At 45.8% G+C, this 17,768-nt stretch overlaps 7 protein-coding genes across 7 annotated transcripts; 4 read left to right on the top strand and 3 right to left on the bottom strand.

Moving 5' to 3' along the window:
- The first annotated feature begins 1,087 nt into the window (after positions 1-1,087).
- On the top strand, positions 1,088-4,337 carry BO86DRAFT_348894 (DUF3435 domain-containing protein). Its single transcript, XM_025669334.1, has 5 exons — positions 1,088-1,763; positions 1,846-2,107; positions 2,176-2,495; positions 2,577-2,953; positions 3,013-4,337. The coding sequence occupies exons 1-5, from the start codon at positions 1,384-1,386 to the stop codon at positions 3,963-3,965; spliced, it is 2,292 nt and encodes a 763-aa protein (XP_025522583.1). The 5' UTR covers positions 1,088-1,383; the 3' UTR covers positions 3,966-4,337.
- Positions 4,338-5,078: 741 nt separating this feature from the next.
- Positions 5,079-6,012, bottom strand: BO86DRAFT_247345 (uncharacterized protein). The gene is made up of 2 exons (XM_025667142.1): positions 5,943-6,012; positions 5,079-5,891 (listed from the first exon to the last, which is right to left on the bottom strand). Exon 2 carries the CDS (start codon positions 5,799-5,801, stop codon positions 5,259-5,261), a length of 543 nt encoding a protein of 180 aa, XP_025522582.1. The 5' UTR covers positions 5,802-5,891; positions 5,943-6,012; the 3' UTR covers positions 5,079-5,258.
- A 34-nt stretch (positions 6,013-6,046) lies between these two features.
- On the top strand, positions 6,047-7,113 carry BO86DRAFT_247322 (uncharacterized protein). Its single transcript, XM_025667141.1, has one exon. It carries the CDS (start codon positions 6,200-6,202, stop codon positions 7,001-7,003), a length of 804 nt encoding a protein of 267 aa, XP_025522581.1. The 5' UTR covers positions 6,047-6,199; the 3' UTR covers positions 7,004-7,113.
- Positions 7,114-7,211: 98 nt separating this feature from the next.
- BO86DRAFT_413696 (uncharacterized protein) lies at positions 7,212-7,961 on the top strand. The gene is made up of 2 exons (XM_025674769.1): positions 7,212-7,708; positions 7,759-7,961. The coding sequence occupies exons 1-2, from the start codon at positions 7,225-7,227 to the stop codon at positions 7,899-7,901; spliced, it is 627 nt and encodes a 208-aa protein (XP_025522580.1). The 5' UTR covers positions 7,212-7,224; the 3' UTR covers positions 7,902-7,961.
- A 1,670-nt stretch (positions 7,962-9,631) lies between these two features.
- On the top strand, positions 9,632-12,363 carry BO86DRAFT_393252 (uncharacterized protein). The gene has a single exon (XM_025672975.1). It carries the CDS (start codon positions 9,776-9,778, stop codon positions 11,918-11,920), a length of 2,145 nt encoding a protein of 714 aa, XP_025522579.1. The 5' UTR covers positions 9,632-9,775; the 3' UTR covers positions 11,921-12,363.
- A 701-nt stretch (positions 12,364-13,064) lies between these two features.
- On the bottom strand, positions 13,065-14,847 carry BO86DRAFT_393251 (uncharacterized protein). Its single transcript, XM_025672974.1, has 3 exons — positions 14,108-14,847; positions 13,974-14,061; positions 13,065-13,927 (listed from the first exon to the last, which is right to left on the bottom strand). The coding sequence occupies exons 1-3, from the start codon at positions 14,746-14,748 to the stop codon at positions 13,121-13,123; spliced, it is 1,536 nt and encodes a 511-aa protein (XP_025522578.1). The 5' UTR covers positions 14,749-14,847; the 3' UTR covers positions 13,065-13,120.
- An 887-nt stretch (positions 14,848-15,734) lies between these two features.
- Positions 15,735-17,282, bottom strand: BO86DRAFT_422964 (BTB/POZ domain-containing protein; the record flags this gene model as incomplete). Its single annotated transcript, XM_025675378.1, has 5 exons — positions 15,735-16,473; positions 16,521-16,725; positions 16,759-16,835; positions 16,868-16,895; positions 17,273-17,282. The coding sequence occupies 5 exons, from the start codon at positions 17,280-17,282 to the stop codon at positions 15,735-15,737; spliced, it is 1,059 nt and encodes a 352-aa protein (XP_025522577.1).
- Between the last annotated feature and the right edge of the window lie 486 nt (positions 17,283-17,768).

The following is a 17,768-nucleotide window of genomic DNA, read 5'->3' as shown; positions in this document are numbered from 1 at the left end:
TAATTAAAAATTTTAAAAAATTAATTTCTATTACTATAAAGTAGTACTTACTTAATTTTATATATAATTTTATATTTTATAATATTTTTAGTATTTTACAGATCTGTACTTTATATATTTTTAGATTTTATAAGTATACTATAATATTATTTAAATAAATAATTACAAAGTTATCTAGATATTCTATAAATAAAAAATTTATAAAACTTTAAAATTCTATAGATATATTAGTTAATTTAAATAGTATAACTAAATATTTAAATAGTTTATATTTTATTTAAAATATTATTTTTTATTTATACTTTTTTATAATTCTAATTTTATAATAGACTTTATATAGGTTTAGCTGTATAAACTAAAAAGTTTTTATAAATTAATTAATATATTTATTAATTTATAGTAGTAGATAAATATTTTTTACTATTTATTTATTTAATTTATAGTAGTTTATATATATTTATAGACTTTTATTTTTTTTATTTATAAATAAAACTGGTATATCTACTGGCAACTTAAAATACCAGATCTATTTTTTTATAAGTATTTTTTATAAATAGTTTTATAAAATTTTTTTTTTATAAATAATATTTTATATACTTGCTTCAGCTTTAGCTAAAATTTTTTATAAAAATTAATTTTTAAATCTACTTTTAGTTTTTATACAGGTAAGCTTACAGCTTTTTTTTTATAAATACTATTTTATATTTATAATATTATATTAGTATTTTTTAATTAGTAGTTATTTTATAAATCTTTTATACTATTATTAAGTAAAAATTTATTTTTATAAGATTTTTTAGTATAATTTTTTCTGCTGTAATCTGTAGTACTTTTAATATATAATATTTACAAAACCAGAGTTTATACTTATTAAATTTTATAGTAGATTTCTACTATTAAAGAATTGCGACTTGCTTTTTTGCTGCCCGAAATGGCAGCAACTGACGCCGAAAATGGCACCCTTCCAGCAACTACCTTATGCCACGCTCCCGCACTCTCTGTGCACGCACCCATCGAGCGCATCTGTTTCTGCCTGAGGAAGCTTTTCCAAAGGGCGCTTCGGCTTCCATCCTCTCTCGTCGCTGAAGTCCCTTGAACCGTCAACCATCGCCGCTACCTGCGCTCCGTTTCATGCGCGCGCCGAAGATGGCCTTCTCTGAGCCTCCTCAGCCCGACACTGGCTATCGCCTAGTCGCGATGGCTATAAATACTGCTTTCCCGTTCCATGTTTCCTGATTCTCTCATCAGCTCTGACGGAACTTCGGATTCCACAATCTCCCTCTGGATTCTATTACCTTCCATCTTTCTTCGCCTTGCATCCTTGCATCCCTGCTCCTCAAGCCTCTATCTCACCTCGATCTTCGTTTAGCAAGGACTTTGATAATGTCTCGGAAAAAGTCCCGCTCTGCCTCTCAAATCAGCACCAGTGAAACGTCGAGCACATCTGCTGTCACCGAAGACAATTCACCTTACGTTTCCGAAACGGACACCGAACTTGCGGATCTAGAACGTCCTTCGTCAAGGTATCGAAAAGCCACACGTGGAAAGACTAGCATCAATGCCAGTGTCGAAGCAGGTCCTGCAAATTGTCCTCCGCCATCCGCCAAGGATGTGTGCGTGTTGACTGTGGAACAGCTGCACCGTGCTCGCTACGAAGACCCGGCTGACGATACCGATGAGGATCTTGCTAATGTACCGGAGGATTATGGAAAGTCTTCTAATACCAAGGTTCAGAAACTTCGGCTGAAGAACCGTTGGGCGCGGTGAGTGACTTTTGGTTTAGACCCGTCCTTAGGGGTCTTGTTTGTTACTGGTGGTTCTCATCTGACTTACTGTCGTGGGCAGATACTGTCGGGTGAATGCAATCAAACCGTCGGCCGATCCGAAGTGGGAGGATGCAGAAGAAGCCTTACAGCAGGCAACACCGAATGATATGCATCTGTTTCTCAATTTTTGTCTCAAGTTGAAGTACAATTCCAACGGTCGCCGTCTCAAGGGTTACAAAAAGGCGAGCGCTATTCAAGCGGACTGGAAGTACTTCCGGGTCTACTACACACGAGTCACCAAACATGAGATGAGCGAGGAGATGGGTGAGGCTGTTCGCACGGTAAGCTGCTCTTAGGTCCAATGGTGGCAGTCATGAGGTTTGATCTGACATTTGACGTTGCCGAGCAGGGTCTGAAACACTTGATCGATAAACACGGACTTGATAAACAGCCACGGGAGAATGTTCCAGTCTATATTGAAGATATGGTTCCCTTGAACGAAACCATTCTCCAGACCCGCGAAAAGCGATTTCACCTAGGGTTCCAGAGGATAAGTCTATGCCTTTACAATGTCATAGGACTGTTTACCGTCAACCGGAAACATGCAGTCCTAAGCCTGCAGTTCAAGCACCTCCAGATCACTCTTCAGCGAGATCCACACGGAGGTCCTCCTGTGCCAATGATCGAACTCAAACCTGAAATTGTAAAGAACCTTGGGATGGCAAAACTGTATGGAGCTCTTTGTTTCGAATATCTCTCCCATGCTCATATCCAGTATCTTTTGTCTTGAAGAAAGCTAACCTTCCATAGTAACACATTTGCTTTACCTGAAATTGTATACGGTGTATCGCTTGTTTTCAGTCCACACGTTTTGCTTTTCAGCATCTTGTTTTATGCCCGTGCTTTTGCGGCGCCAGAATTGAAGTCAATGGATGACCTTCGGAGGCTTCTGGTTGAGGATGACCGACAGGAAATGCCACTTCCTCTGAAGCCCGAAATGGACAACTACTATGTCTTCCCAAGAGTTGACTTGGTCAACGGTCAGCCTAACATTCTCTGGGAGACTCCGCTGAACGGCAACACGCTGCACGGCCAGCTTCGGAGTCTGAGTGAGATCCATGGGTTTCTCAATCCGTTCTTCTCCCATCAGTTTCGGTATGGAGGCGGGCAGCTACTTGACGAAAGCGGTACGTGGTTTTCTTTTGCCCATCCTTGTGCGGGTTCAAGAACTAAATATTTAGCCTAGGATTCGTCAGTGAGGCTCAACGCAATGTGATCATGTTGCACGCGAGTAGTAAAACCTTTGTCAAACACTACCGTCCGCGCAGACATGCTGGATTGCAAGAAATCATGTGTGGCCTAAATCCTGACGTGGAGTTTACCCGAGCGGTGACACGGATGAGTCGCTGGATCGACAAGCGCCGCCCTCGATACCTTAGCGAGTCAGATCGGGCATTGGTAGAGAAGGATCCGGTGCTCCAGGCAGCTGTCCGATGGCAGGCTGATTTGGAAACTCAGCGCAATCGCTCTGACGATTCGGCGTTGGACGCACTGCTGGAGGACCAGAAGCGGAAAGTCAAGAATCTGCGCCGGAGTCTGCAGGAAAAACAACGAAAGCAACTACGCCGAGATTTCAGCCAGAAACAGGCAGTGATCGATATTAAAAGGCAGCTTAGTGGTGGTGCAGTGAATGACGAACCCGCGCGCGAGATCTTACGGCAGGAGTTCGCTATGCCCCCGGAACAAATCCTACTCATTGAGACCTTCTTCACGTGGCCTACTTCGGATTCACTAGAGGACGAGTGGATGAGGCGTAATCAAGCCGTTGCAGCTGCAATCCAGTATTGTGGGTTTCCTGAGGGTGGCCCACTTCGGGGAAGGCCAAAGCGCCCTGCACCGGCTGAGGATGAGGAGTGCATTGCTCGACCACCGGCTCGCAAACAGAAGTCCGGGGTTCGTCCGAGTATATCAGCCTGGGAAGAGCAATCCGCCGCCCTGGATGAACAAATAAAGGAAGATTTGAAGCCTCGGGTGTGTTTCCAGTGCCGCAAAAAATACTCCGACCACTACGGCCTGAGGAGACACTTCAAGATGTCTCATTTGCAGGACCGCAAATGCAACTTCTGTGATGATATAGAATTTCAGCATATGATGCACTTACAAAGACATGCAGAAGATGTACACCGGCTTCGTACATAAGATGCCTGTCTCTTTCTGCAAAAATTGAGCTAATATTGGATAATGCATTTTTCCACCACTCTGAGAGAGTCAAGCAGATGTGCTCTGAAGCCGGGATAAAATTACTGTTCGTCCCGTCATACTTATTGAGGAATTCTTTCCCATCTGAGGCTTATATTAAGCGAAGTTGGGAATACTACGAAACTTCGCCTGATCAGGGCTTCGATGCTATCCTGCAAGCATGAGTCAATACTGTTGATACGAAAAGACGCAGCGCTAAGGTCACTTTCGACATTCTGGTATAACCATTGAGGAATATGAAGACGACAACTAGGAAGGACTGTTATCTTTTTTTGTGGGATTCCTTGATACAAGAGACAAAAGACTTTCGCGAGATAGCTATTTTTAAAATAAAGCTTGCATAAGCATTTGCTACGTCACGCAACTCAGAGAAATTAAGCTAGTAAACAGCTAATACATTTGACCAGTTACCCAGCCGCGATCTTACAAGGCGTCCTAGATCTGTGGAGCCATCTGCGCTGACGCAAATTTCAGTCATCTCCCGAAGCGTCCTGTCTATATACTCTCCCGCACCGCTGAGTTTCAGAATATGTGCGATAGCACAGTGAACCTTTAGAAGCTTACTAGCGGGTGGATCAATAGTTAGTTCGGGGCTTAGATGAAGTTTTCGAATAACTGGAAATAGAGGATCGCGCAAAAATGGCCTTTGTTCGGTAGAGTCGATCAAATATGTGCGCTCGATGGTAGGATCCTTCTGTTCGAAATATATTTCAAACTCTCCAAACAGCCGATGGTAATTGTGGGTTAGCGTCAAAGCATTGTAGGGACTATCGATCTCTGGCCCTGAGATAAGAGGGCCTATGTCCGGATCAAACATATTCAGAATGTACAAAGCAGCCTTTTTTGACTCACTCTATGCTTATAATTAGAAAGAAACCAAGAACCTGGTCACACTATGGGGCCACATACCAATTCTGACTCCTCAGAAGAGACCGTCACAAGTGAATGGGGAATTATATGCGCCACTTCGAGATATTCGAATTGGTCACTCTTTTGATTTCTTAAAAACTCTCCATCATCATCTTTGCTATCCTCGTTCTGCTCAAGCCGCTTCTTCGCTTCAGCTCTATCAAACTTGCGGGAGACAACACAGCGATAGTGATCACGTTTGAGGCACTCTTGTCGTAACCTAGACACACGACTTTTGGTGCCCGTTGGTGCATTTTGATTCGCGGATAACGCTACGGGTGTAGGCTGTGGTGTTTTCACCGATGACGCCCTAACTACATCATGTCATAAAGTTAGCCCCTCCCAGGATAAATCGAGCTCGTAGGCGGACATCAACTCACGTGGCATGAAAAAGTTATCTATCAAATATTCTGCAAAGTTGTCGATGGTATCCATAGCTGTGTCTTTATCCTTCGAACTCCACGACGAGAAATCGCGAAAGTAGGTGAAAACTTGACAGAAATCCGAGCCTGTTCTGCGCTCTTCTTCCGATGTTACATTCGTGTATATGTAAGTAAAGAAGTACTCGAGGAAGGCATCCTTGCATTGAATGCGTCCAAATGTCTCTTCTATGAGAACCGCCGGTTTGTACCGCCCTCTTGATGAACGCTCAGGTGCATAGTCTATCAACGTCTTGAACAAGATTCGCGCTATTTGAGTATCTTCCGGTGTCAAGAGTGGTTTCCGAGGCGGATGAATAAAACCTGTCAGGGACAGCTGGTGGCGGTGATGTGCAGTGGCCATTGAAAGTCGAGTCAAGGACGCTTTTAACTCTGTTTTGCGATAAGGATGAGATGGGGTTGTGTTTGGAGGGAAAGCTCTCGCCATTAGTCAGCTGGTTATCGGAACAACATTTATCCTAGAGTCCCACAGGAGCATTGTCTGGGTATGATCATGTGGTGCTCTAAGCTAGCCAAGCTAAGTACGGAGTAAGCAGGACGTAACTATGTCGGACTGCTTATGGCTTACCTACGAATCCTTTCATGAAAGGGTCGTGACGTCAATGACTTTAGCGTCTCTAGTACTAAATCCCTAGAACCTTCTAGGATAGCGAGGATAAGTCTTGAAATCAATGCACTGTTACTATTCTACACCTAACTAACCTTTTTACCCTTAACAATTTCATTCCACTGTGTGAAACACAGCCACCCAAACAACCTGCCCACTTACCCTACACTTTCATCTCTGTTTCATTAAGGAGGCTAGCACCATCCGCAGACATAGAGATGGTAGCACCATTAGACTCTACTATGAGGTTATGCAGCCATGACTGTGACTCTCCTCACACGGGTCAAGACAGGCAACACTTACCCCTCTGTTTGATCCGGGTGACACACTCTGGAACTTCTAATGGCTCGGTTCCACCAACGCCCGATATTTCCACAGAAATGACAATTTGGCCTCGATATCGTTCTCGGCGGGACATCACCCGGTTCGAAGTTTGTTCTCATTTGGACAAAAACGCTCGTTATGAAACACAATTCTCATCCGTGGCGACTTGGTCTCTTCTGTCATCCCGGATAGATACGTGGAAGAAACAAGGCGTTCGAAATCTTCGAGTTCATGTCATCTTTAGTCCTCTTCTTTCCCCGGAGACAGAAGTGTATAAAGTCACGGGTCTCGTGAAACATTACTCTCTCGATCAAAGATCTTATTACGAAGAGGAATATCTGATACGCGGTCCCATACATTCCACTGCTATCGTTTCGTCATTCCTCGGTGAAGGCAGAGACATTCTGATTAATATCCCTTTATTTGGATATCGTTATTCGTTGTCGTTCATCCATCGGGACTCGGTTCTAGTTGCGTTACCCGCAGGGTTCTTCGCCAGTGGTGATAACCTTAATGTTTCAGAGTACGATATCATGGATCGTGTTCGAAGCATGGCTGGCAGATTACAACTTGCAGGCACCAGTGATACCAGGTACAGGGTTCTGCTGGACATGCTATCAAGGGGCCGCCTTTTCTCAGTCGCTGATTGGCAAAACTTTATGGTGCCCACAATATATCCTATCGTGAATTCGATATAGTTAATACTATAGCTACATAAAATATAAAATCTGCAAGTAAACAGGTCTAGGTGCTGCGGGAAATCCGCCGCAGCACTATGACTTTTGTGGCATGCTAAGCAGCCTCTAGGTTTGACAATGTGGCGATATGAGGTGACGTAGACCACTTTCCATGCTTTTTCCTAGTCTCAAACGCGTTCAAGAAAAGTTCGTGTGATTTAGTTTCCACATCACTTTGAAATATGGAGTATCGTTTATCGAACGAAAGCGTGCCCTCACGCTTGTATCGAATTAATTATCCCGGTAGCCGAACAGGTTACTCTGAGAGCGAGGGCTTTATTGCTGCAAATCGAAGGAAGACCTATGCGGACCAAGCAAACTCGGAATTTGAGACAGATATCGTGAAACAATTCACCTGGGAGTGTAGGGATCCTGTTCCATTTATCAGCCTCTTCTCCGATCGCGAGCATGCAGAGAATTGGGGGCTAAAACAACCCTGGCGGGGCAAGGCGCCGTACCTCTCGCGCAGTAATTGGGCCCTTTACGTTGTCGATACAAATCGCTTAGAAGATGCCTGCTTCTTCAGGCTGCAGGACCTAGTTAAAGATCTTGAATTGAGACTACCAGATAAGGCGGATCAGCACATCAGTGGCACTTATCTATGCCTTCATAACATCCCGTCAGCCGCTATCGTTGAGAAAATTGATCCAGAACAAGTCAAAAAAGGTATTTTATGGGATTATGCGAGTATCAGAGAGTCGGCTAATATTGGGTAGACAGGGACAGCCGGCTGGCCATGAAGAGAGTAGAAGCAGCGGAGAAGTGGGACTATCTTGATGGTTCTGACAGTAGTGAGCGTGAGGCGCTTCAGGAGAATTGGAACACTATTTTTGAGAAGAATCTGGAAGACAGTTGGTGATATGTGGGTGCCTTCACATTGCACAATCTTCGAGGTATAATTTATGTAGATTGCATAGCGAAATAATTTGAGAAGTCTGTTCCACTTGACGCTTTTGTGGGATAATTTTGAGTCGCGATAGAGAAGTTCATCCTAGAACCCGCAGGAGTATTGCTTGGGTACAGTGGACGTACTGCAGTCGTAATCAATGTGGTATGTTAAGCTATTCAAGGTCTTGAAACTATAAGATAACAGACTAAGTAAACCAGAAAAAGTTCAATACATATGCAATGCAGATAACAGTTCCATCACTGAAGAGAACAGTGTATTCTACAGTACCAGTACCCAAGCGGCAATGTCCTCCTATATGCTTTCCTCTGGCGACGGCTCTTTTCTCACATGGTTAGCCCACTCATACATGTCGCGAACAAATCGCCACGCAGCCCCCTTTGTTACCCCTTATTCAATGATAAACTGCACATGCTCTTGATTCTCTTCAACTAACTCGAGGTAAAGGCCGTTTGACAGAGTTATGTCACGTGATTTTCACCAGTCCGGCTTGCGCGCTCCATCAGTCACCTGCAGTTCATGCCATTCGCAGTATTCCTTCAACGGCGACATCTCTCGGCCCGGTGATTTTAACTTTCCTATTCGGGGGTGCAGGGCGCGGGCAAGAGATTGATGTTGATTGGATTGGGAGCATTGACAAGCTGATTATTCGATTTATTTGAGGCTCTCTCGAGCTTTTGCTGGGCCTCGAGGTATAGAGCTTAGCGAATATCCTCTGGGACATCGTCGTGGCTGTCCAACTTGCCACCATTGTCCACGTGGGCAGTGAGCTTCACAAGGTGGGGTTTTCGTGATCTTTGGTGTTTCCTACCCTTGAGATCCTGCCAACACCACTGGCCAAAGGTCGCTGCATGAAGGCATCCAGTATATTTAGCAATCTACTAAATAGAAAGAGACATTATATACTCTTCTGAGCATCGCATAAGTTTGTACACGTATCTCCAGCCTTCGAGTACGATATAGCGGGTGTACGGCCGAAGTCAGCCGGTGCTGGCGCATACTGCGTATCTTCGTCCCATGGGTCGATCAGCCGGGATTGACAGGTTTCGTCATCATAGCTGAAAAGGCTTTTGGTCATCCTTTACAAGAAGTGGAAGGCTCCCAATAAGTTACACCTAGCAATATGCTGTAAGCGGTTAGCCCACACCGTCTCATGCCCAACGGGCCGTTCATTGACACGGGGCTGTCCATAATATTAAGCGGAGCAGTACAAGTACCAATAGATTCTTGCCTATCAGACCTCTAGAATGTTCTGTTTGTGTCTATCAACACCGCCTTCTTCCTGAGATTAGGTAAGACTGTGTCTTCGGGCTCGAGCTATTGTCAGCTGGGGCCGCGGGTCCTCAAAATACCATAACAGACAATTCAAGGCCAATATCGTTACTAGACCAACGTGGCGGCGGGTTGACGACGCTTCAGGAAAATATCTAGAGTAGGAGCAGTGGACATCCAAAGTGGATCCCCTAATACAGCATTTTACGTCTTACTGAATGCGTGTACCGGTTCTCTAGGTTGCAGTGCCATCCACCGGCAGTGCCGGGTTTCGCGCGGAACGATCTCACTGTGGGAGACTGCATTCCTCGCAACTTTCAAAGCTTGTACTAGAAAGCCTTGAATAATCTTGCCACGAAGGCGCTGCCCAAAGAGCTTTCTTCGTAGCACGAACCTGGCCGCGTGGAGAATTTAAATCATCGGATCAATTTTGATCCGCTTTGTCGTCCCGCGGGGGTCTACCCCTTCCAGGGGTAGTCTGATATTTTGTCGTTCTTCAGTCAGCTGTCGCTTGCCAATAATGACACCCTTCTCAACATCTACTCATTACAGCCATGTCGGACCCGGTCGACTACAAGGCCCTGTTCTTCAAAGCTGAGGAGGAACGGAGGCAGGAGAAGATACTGAGAGAGCAGGCAGAAGCACGAACTCGTCAGACTACCTTTGAAGAATTCATTCAACACTGTCATAATCTTCTTTCGAAGCCTCTGAAAGCCGGAAATCCCGCGCAGTCTACTACTGGCAAGATTCCGGCCCCTACCGGCAAGTACTGCCCTCTACAACTGCAACCTTGGACGGAGTGTGCTGTTAAGCAACAAGAAATCTACGACCTGGTCTGTTATTATTTAAAGCCATTGGGTAAAGATGCACCACGTCTGTTTGCACCGGTCATTGAGCTGGAGGGGCTGGGACACCGTTTCGCACGTCGGCCCTTGAGCAGCGAGAAGGACCTTGAGAGCTACGAACGTTTTGCAGTTGAAGATCACGTCCATGATATCATCTCAGCGCTGTGCAAGATACCGAGTGCTCGAGAGGAATTTGGCCTAGGGGATGGAGTGTGGTTCGACAACCACGCTAACGCTCTTGATGAAAGCCCACCAAACGAAGCAAATTCGGAGGAACGACCTGCGCGCCCCGACCAATTCTGTATCCACCGTGTTGATGGAGATATCAGGGCCTTGTTGACTACGGTCGAGTACAAACCGCCGCATAAATTGTCCAACGAGAATCTTAGGGCGGGACTCCGACCGATGAACTTTTACCACGAGATCGTCGAATCAGAAACAATTCCTACCGACGGGCCGGAAAAACTAAGGTATAACGCCGCTCGTCTTGCCGGCTCTGCGATCGTTCAGGAATACCATGTAATGATTCAGGAAGGTCTGGAGTACTCATACTTGACTACTGGGCTTGGGGTTGTGCTCCTACGCGTGTCCGACGACTGCTCGATTTTGTACTACTATTTGTGCGAGCCGAATCTTGACGTCGAGAGTGGCATTGAGGGTCCTCGGACAGCCATCGAGAGGGTGCTTTGTCTCTGCCTAATGAGCTTCCGTTCGACCTGTCGGGACCAAACCTGGCGGAATGCTGCGCGGGCGCAGCTACCAATCTGGGAGACCAGCTTCAGCCATGCACGATCACAGATTCCACCGGGCGAGTTGCGGCAGAAGCCTCCAGGATCCGAATACACCAGCCCGGAGTGTACTAGCTCGGAGATGACGTCATCCGAATACCAGCCATCATCCCCTTTCGAATCGCCTGCCTCGCTCGGTCGCCGCCCGTCCACACGTTCCACTCGCTGTGCCCCTGCCGGTGACAGCCATCGAGAGGATTCTTCGGAGCCTGATGATGATTCAACACCTGCTGCGCAACGAAAGCGCGGTTTTAGTCAGATCGCGTCCTCGCCGCCCGCACTGCGCCCCGCGCCGACCACCCCTAAGAATCCCCCTCAGCGCCATGTCGGTCAATCTCGCTCACACTCTCATGATTTCTGCACGCAAAGATGTCTTTTGGGTTTGCAGCGCGGCGATGTCTTGGACCCACATTGCCCAAATGTGAAGCTTCATCGAGCTGCCCTGAAGACCGACCGTCACCCCATCGGAGCCCCCGAACTAGTCTCCTTGGTCAAGCAACAGTTGGACGAGAATCTGGACGAATACTGTACTCCATTCGGCCAATGTGGATCATACGGCGCACCATTCAAAGTCACATGTGCCGCATACGGCTACACAGTGGTGGGGAAGGGCACAACTTCACGGCTATGGCATGAGGTATCGCAGGAAGCAGAGGTATATCATATTTTGCAGAGTATCCAAGGCTCTGCAGTGCCGGTGTTTCTGGGGCTTGTTGATTTGGCCAAGATTTACTTCCTCCACGGTGCAGGTGAGATTCGCCACATGCTACTAATGAGCTGGGGGGGCAAAAGTCTCCGTCACGAGGATATCGATATCAAAATGCAGCGGCACATCTCACGGTCGGAAAGAAGTATTCTATCATTGGGTGTTGTGCATGACGACCTTCGCCCTGAGAATATTTTGTGGAATGAAAATCTAAAACGAGTATTGATTATTGATTTCCACCGGTGTCACTTGAACCATCAACTGCTACAACCAAAGCCGACCTCAAGTAAAAAGCGACGCTTGGATAGTATGCATGGAGGCAGGGATGAGCTAAGAACCAAACGCATGTGTGTTACTTAGCAGCATGCATGAGTCAAGACCCTCTGGAACCTCCACTACAGCGAAGGCTCCGACCATGCGAAAACCTTGGACATAATTCTCACTTTCCCACCGTGATTCTGGTCTGAGAGCGCGACGATCGAGCATTCCCAACACCACTACAGAAAAGGGCATTTTAGAATACAGTAACGGGACGGACAAGCAGCAGCTAACAACCCAAAGTCATACATAATGTATTCCTGAAGGAGAATTCAGGTTCAGGCTGTAGTTTGGATAAACTTTCATTGCGCGCAGTATCCGTGTGGTGCTCACTCGAGCGGACATTGAGTTATTTGTCGACGAACGTGTGGCACTTGCGAGAGAAAGCAGAAGCCTGTAAGACTGGTTGAAGATTATGTAGTCTTACCTATGGCACCTGAAAACTCATGGCCTGGGTTGTGTTAAAAAAAGCGTCTTGCGGCGGATTGAATAATAAGCAATTTTTCATGTAAGGTCCCAAGGCATATGCAAAGAATTTCAGGTCGTGCGTTCCAAGGAGGACTTTCTATTGGTACTGTCATAGGTACGGATTCACAGCACACGTTTACCCTTGGAAAACATTTAATGGGAGCGTCTTTTTAGGGAAATTCTCCTGTAAAGTTCGTCTTGTGAGGGACATAGCCACGTGAGGGCCGACCGAAAAGTAAGGCCCAGCTAAGAGATAGACAAGCATGTGCACCGTCTCATCTGCACCTGGGCTTTCTAGAAAGTTGGTACAGTAGTGAGTACCGTCACGAAACCAGTGAGTGCATCCAAACCCAGGCCGTCCATTAATTTTTGCAGCCCATACTCATCATAATAGAGAGAAATGGAGGAGCCAAAGAGAGTAGTTCGAGTTTTGCCAGCTAGCACAGTACAGTATCATAATGAAGCCGAGACATTAGCATGGTCGGTATGTTCCAGCGAGGCTGCTCTAAATTTGGCCATGGCTACAAATGGCCTAGTCTGGGAGACGAAAGGCTATCTGGGTTCCTCACCGCTAGGTGGGTCGCTAATGCGTAAATTGCAGTCAGAATGTCAACTAGAGCATGCCGAGTACCCACCTGGGTACTCTGATGCTAAGAAGTCTACAAGTTTCGCCTTCAAGAAGTGATGAGATAAGACACAAGATTTATTCGAAATCAATGCAGTAACTTGGAATGTCATATTGTGCAGGATCCTAGACGGTAGTCACATGAGCCATCATTTGCCATTGACCTTGTTATGGCCGTTCGCAAACTCCAAAGACTGGCGGACATTTGTATCCTTGGAGGTGACAGAACGGTTTCGCCAAGTCTGGGCCATCTTCCGAACGACACTAGAACTGGATGGTTCTCGCTTAATCTCGCTCCGCGCCTTCGATAGGAAATGTGAAGAGCTGGCCAGCTGGATCACAACCGAGTAATCGATCACATTGTTATTCTCGATGGAAGAGAGACGAGGGAACACTGTCAGAGTATCGGGCTCTCGAGGATTGTGCTTGCTACCTGATGCTGATCGTTCTTTATCGGGGGCGTCGAAAGCGATCCAGTCCTCATCGGACTCAAGTGGATCAAAGTCAGGCTCATACATTCGCTTGGAACGTCTGATTAGCTGCCAGACTTCGGCAGCCTTCCGTACTATTACTTCTATCTCCGAGTAAAGTGAAGCGCGTTGCGTGTCAGGGAGTATGTCATCAATGTAACACAGTACATTGCTAACAACATTTTTTATAATGGTCTGGAGCGACTTATCCTGCATATCTGGATTGATAGATTGCAATAGAGAGCGACAGAACGATTCTTTCTCAAAGTCGGTCCTAGCGAGATATATGAGAGTTTGCCGTATGTGCGGGTCCGTAGGCAGGGTATACACGGGCTGGAACACATGCTGGTCAATCTCTCTAGCGAGAATGGCGAGAACCAATGCCGATCGGACCTGTTTCGCTGCTTGAGAATTGGAACATGGCAAAGGAATTCGGTGAGTTTGAGCAAGGTGAGACTCCTTCAGTTTGGTCCATGCAGAAACGTTCTAAAGAATAGTTAGTTTCTGTCCAGAAATGCCACGATATACATACTTGAAAACTCTCCGGCGGCAAGTCAACGGCAAATGCAGAATTCAACTTCGTTTTCGCGAGTTCCCAGAGTCCTGTGAAACTGTCTATCCTGCACAAGAATTAGCAGATGAGTAAGCTCATACGGAGGAACATACAGGATATTCTCTTCACTATCAATATGACCAACAGTGAACCCCTCAACCCGGCATAGTTTAGTTTGGATTTCACCAAGGGTAGATTTTAGGGTCTGGTTCGCTTCCTCGATGTCCGAATTGAGTTTCTCTAGCCTTGTCAAGCGATCGGTCAAATTAACCTTGTCTGTTTTGAGACCGGTGATGATTGTATCTTTGGCCTCGATTGTGCCTTGCAATGTGCCACATTCCTGCTTCGTTCGCGCCAGATGGTCCGCCTGTTTCTTGATTTCAGCTGTCAGCTTTTTTATTTGGGTATCTCGATCACAAAGGCCTCGGATCTGCTTTTCAACCAGGCTTTCTTTCTCTTGAATAACCTTTTCGAGTTTCTGGACTTGGACTATTGTCTCTCGGTGCTGGCTTTTCGCTTTTTCATTGACTTCCAACATCCCGTCGATGGTCGCCTCTCTTTTCTTAACCTTGTTGCTCATGTCATCCAGTCGACCTTGAAGTTTCCTGTTGTCTTCGCAAATATTCATAATCATTTCATACCCGACTGACGGAGATAATGCTTTAAGTTGATCGAAGAAGCTCAAGATAGTCTGGGCTTCGGGAACTAGACTTGAAGATGCCGCGGCTGCCATACTTGGGTTTTCGCAAGTCATGGCTGACATTGAAACTCAAAGAATATGTAAAGGTATGTAAGATTCACGACAGACGTTGCTATTCTGTTTACCTTGAGCAGACTACCCCAAGAAAAAAAACAAGCAAGATCAATCCAGATTATTTATTATAAAGAGCAGATCAAGACTACTTGCAAAGAGCCATCATATCTCTCAATCTCATTTCACTCTCCATCGAGTTCGCTTGCCTTGATTTAAGGCGATAGTGAACAGGGAGTTGTGGCATACTCCATGTGGCTACCACACCACCGGTATCGAGATTGTCTGGTCGCCCTCGCTTTAAGTCCTCTGGGGTATCTTTCAGATCACAATATCAGACGTCAAACGACAGTGATATGATTGAAGCTGCCCTAGGCTGGCTTTTTGAAAGTGAGGCTATGCAACGTGTCGCTCAGACAGGCGGATACCCCGCAGTTCCTTGTCAGTCGACGGGGAATTTCTCCTGACGGGTCGGAATGGCCGGATGCATTTTAATTGGTGGAAAGCAGCTCGCCCATAAATGTATCAGAATAAGCAAATGTTGTCGAGCCTGTCAGGATATATCTCGAGTGATAATGGCTTTCGAATAAGATCTGCAATCAATAAGGGGCGAAATGGAGTATCTAACATAATTTCCGCTGGCATCAACTCGCAAAAAAGTACATGTTCTTAATTTAGACCAACAGAAGCATGAAAACGATCTTATCACTGACTAAGAAACGTCCGACGTTAAGATATATCAAACCTTTTAAGCGCATGACACCGATTTTTGCACGGAAGCTGGCCAGCATTTCTCAACGCGACATACGAAATTAGATCTTTATTATACGCAGGCACCATGGAACATCGAGCGCGCAAAAGCAAGCTGTTGATGGTAAACGGGGAGGAAAAACATTTCAACGAGCACAGCAAAAACACGGTAAGCTTAGATAAGCGGTGTGTACCCGTCCGAAAAGAATCCGCTTGGCTGCGTTGGCTGACCGATTTTCTCAAAGATCATAATTATCACCCGTCCATCTAGCAGAATATTGCGTGAACTGGTGCTTTTGCTGTGTACTCCGCCATGGCGGAGACTGTGCTGGACTCAGCGAAATCATCATACGGGAGCTCAAAGCGGGAAAATCTTTCAGAAGATCATGAAAAGAACCCTGTAGCCGCAATTTGTCCACACTGTAAGCGGCATACTGAGCCAGCCAGTCCAACAAAGTATCATTATGAGAGAGCCTGGAAAAAGAAAGTCGTAAAGCATCAATCACTGCAAGTTGCTTGTCGAGTCCATCCGGTTTGTCCAGGTCCGCGAAACAGGCGGTCGCCTTTTCGTAGGCTAATTTTTGAAGTTCAGGAATAATATAAATATGTGAGAATATGTAAAGCCGAACGTGGACGAGGAGAGGATGATTCTCCGAGGTAAAGTCCGTTTCTAGACTTTTTGTTCCAGGCTTATCCTCGATGTCTGTGTCGACCTTGTCCGGGATAAATGGGGTCGGAAGAGGCTCCAAAAGGGTGATCGAAGTAGGATAATCCCCTCGATATGCCCATTCAATAAACCGACCCACTGTTCCCTCTTTTACATCTTCAAATTCGTACAGGGAGTCCTGTCCTTCTTTGAGCGTACTATCCAAAGCTGCAATTAGTGGCCTAGACTTTGATTGAAGCAGTTTCCGATGGATTCTGAATGATCGTCCCGTCTGACGAACTCGAAGGGACACGAAATCCGAGTCCAAAAGGCTGACGAATGTAAGCATCACCTATATTCATTATGAAGAGAGACATACTCGATGTATGCTATCTCTGTCCCTGGCATCTTTTCGTCAGCTAATTGAGGTGAGGGTGAGGTTCTGCGTGCGGGAGGTGAAGAATAATTTTCTAGATAATCAGACTGTGAAGCTTCTCTCCAAGGTGGCGGCGAGCTTGAACTATAGCGCTTATTATTCTTTTTGCGCCCCATTATATCACTACCCGACGAAACCAAAGAGCATCCTACCGGTTATAAAGTGACTGAGTTCCGCTGACCAATACGTGTTCTGTTTCTATTGGTTGAGGAGTATGATTCCCGGTTTAGAAATTGTGGTGGTCCTAGCCACGTTATACTCGATCGCGTTGTCTCAAGACACCTGAAAACGAATTATTGCAGAGTAAACACTTCAGTTCTGCCCAAGTAGATGCATAAGCCTAGTTCACGTTGATGTAAAGCCAGCTCGGCCTGGGATGGACCTTAGGCATAAAAATGCGAGGTCGATGATCGATGATTAGTAGGTACTTTTTCAATCCTATTCCACAGACATTTTAGATCGGAAAGTCCCGTGAGCTTGCTATTAATATTCCAATGGTCCAGAAGAATTGGTTCATCGCCACATTAAAAGAAAACTCCTGGCGACCACAGGCTTGGCGGGCTGTCCGTAGCTAATAAATTTACAGTTCAGCCTAGCTCCCTAACCTCTATATTAAGCGATGGACCAGGCGCTCGATGGGGCCCCAAAACAAAGCAAATAACATAGTCACTGATATACCCAGCCTAACTAACTACCTTTATCCATTTTCTTATCTAAGCTGCAGCGGACTGTCAGCTTCGTCCACCCTTGAGTAAGCGCGAATCTAAGGAAAAGAATTATTGCAAGCTGCCCGCAGAGTATTATTCACTAATCAGCATAGTGGCCATAATTATAGTATCTCTGCCTAGATTACTCTAGACCCACTTTAGTCCCTCTCAAAGTCGGACCATATATTCTAATTTCAGTCTTCCATAATTACGATAGACCTTTCAGTCCTAGTTTTCTGGTTGATAAAAGCGAGCCTTAAACACGGAGTCCGATACGCATTTCAGATACAACAACGATACAACGATAGTCAATAAGAAAAAAGCCCACTAAAACCGATTCAATACACAACGCTTTCTTCACATTGGGTTTTAGCGTGTACTTTCCAAGCAATCATTTTGGAGATGAAACTCCAAAGACTCATCTGCTGCACTATCCTCATTGACTGACCAGCAAGCTACGGATTCAACCGGGCTCTCTCCCCTT

This window comes from Aspergillus japonicus (genome assembly GCF_003184785.1).
Source record: "Aspergillus japonicus CBS 114.51 unplaced genomic scaffold BO86scaffold_92, whole genome shotgun sequence".
Taxonomy (NCBI): domain Eukaryota; kingdom Fungi; phylum Ascomycota; class Eurotiomycetes; order Eurotiales; family Aspergillaceae; genus Aspergillus; species Aspergillus japonicus.
Note: the sequence above shows the minus strand (reverse complement) of the source record. Positions and strands in the feature narration are given on the sequence as shown.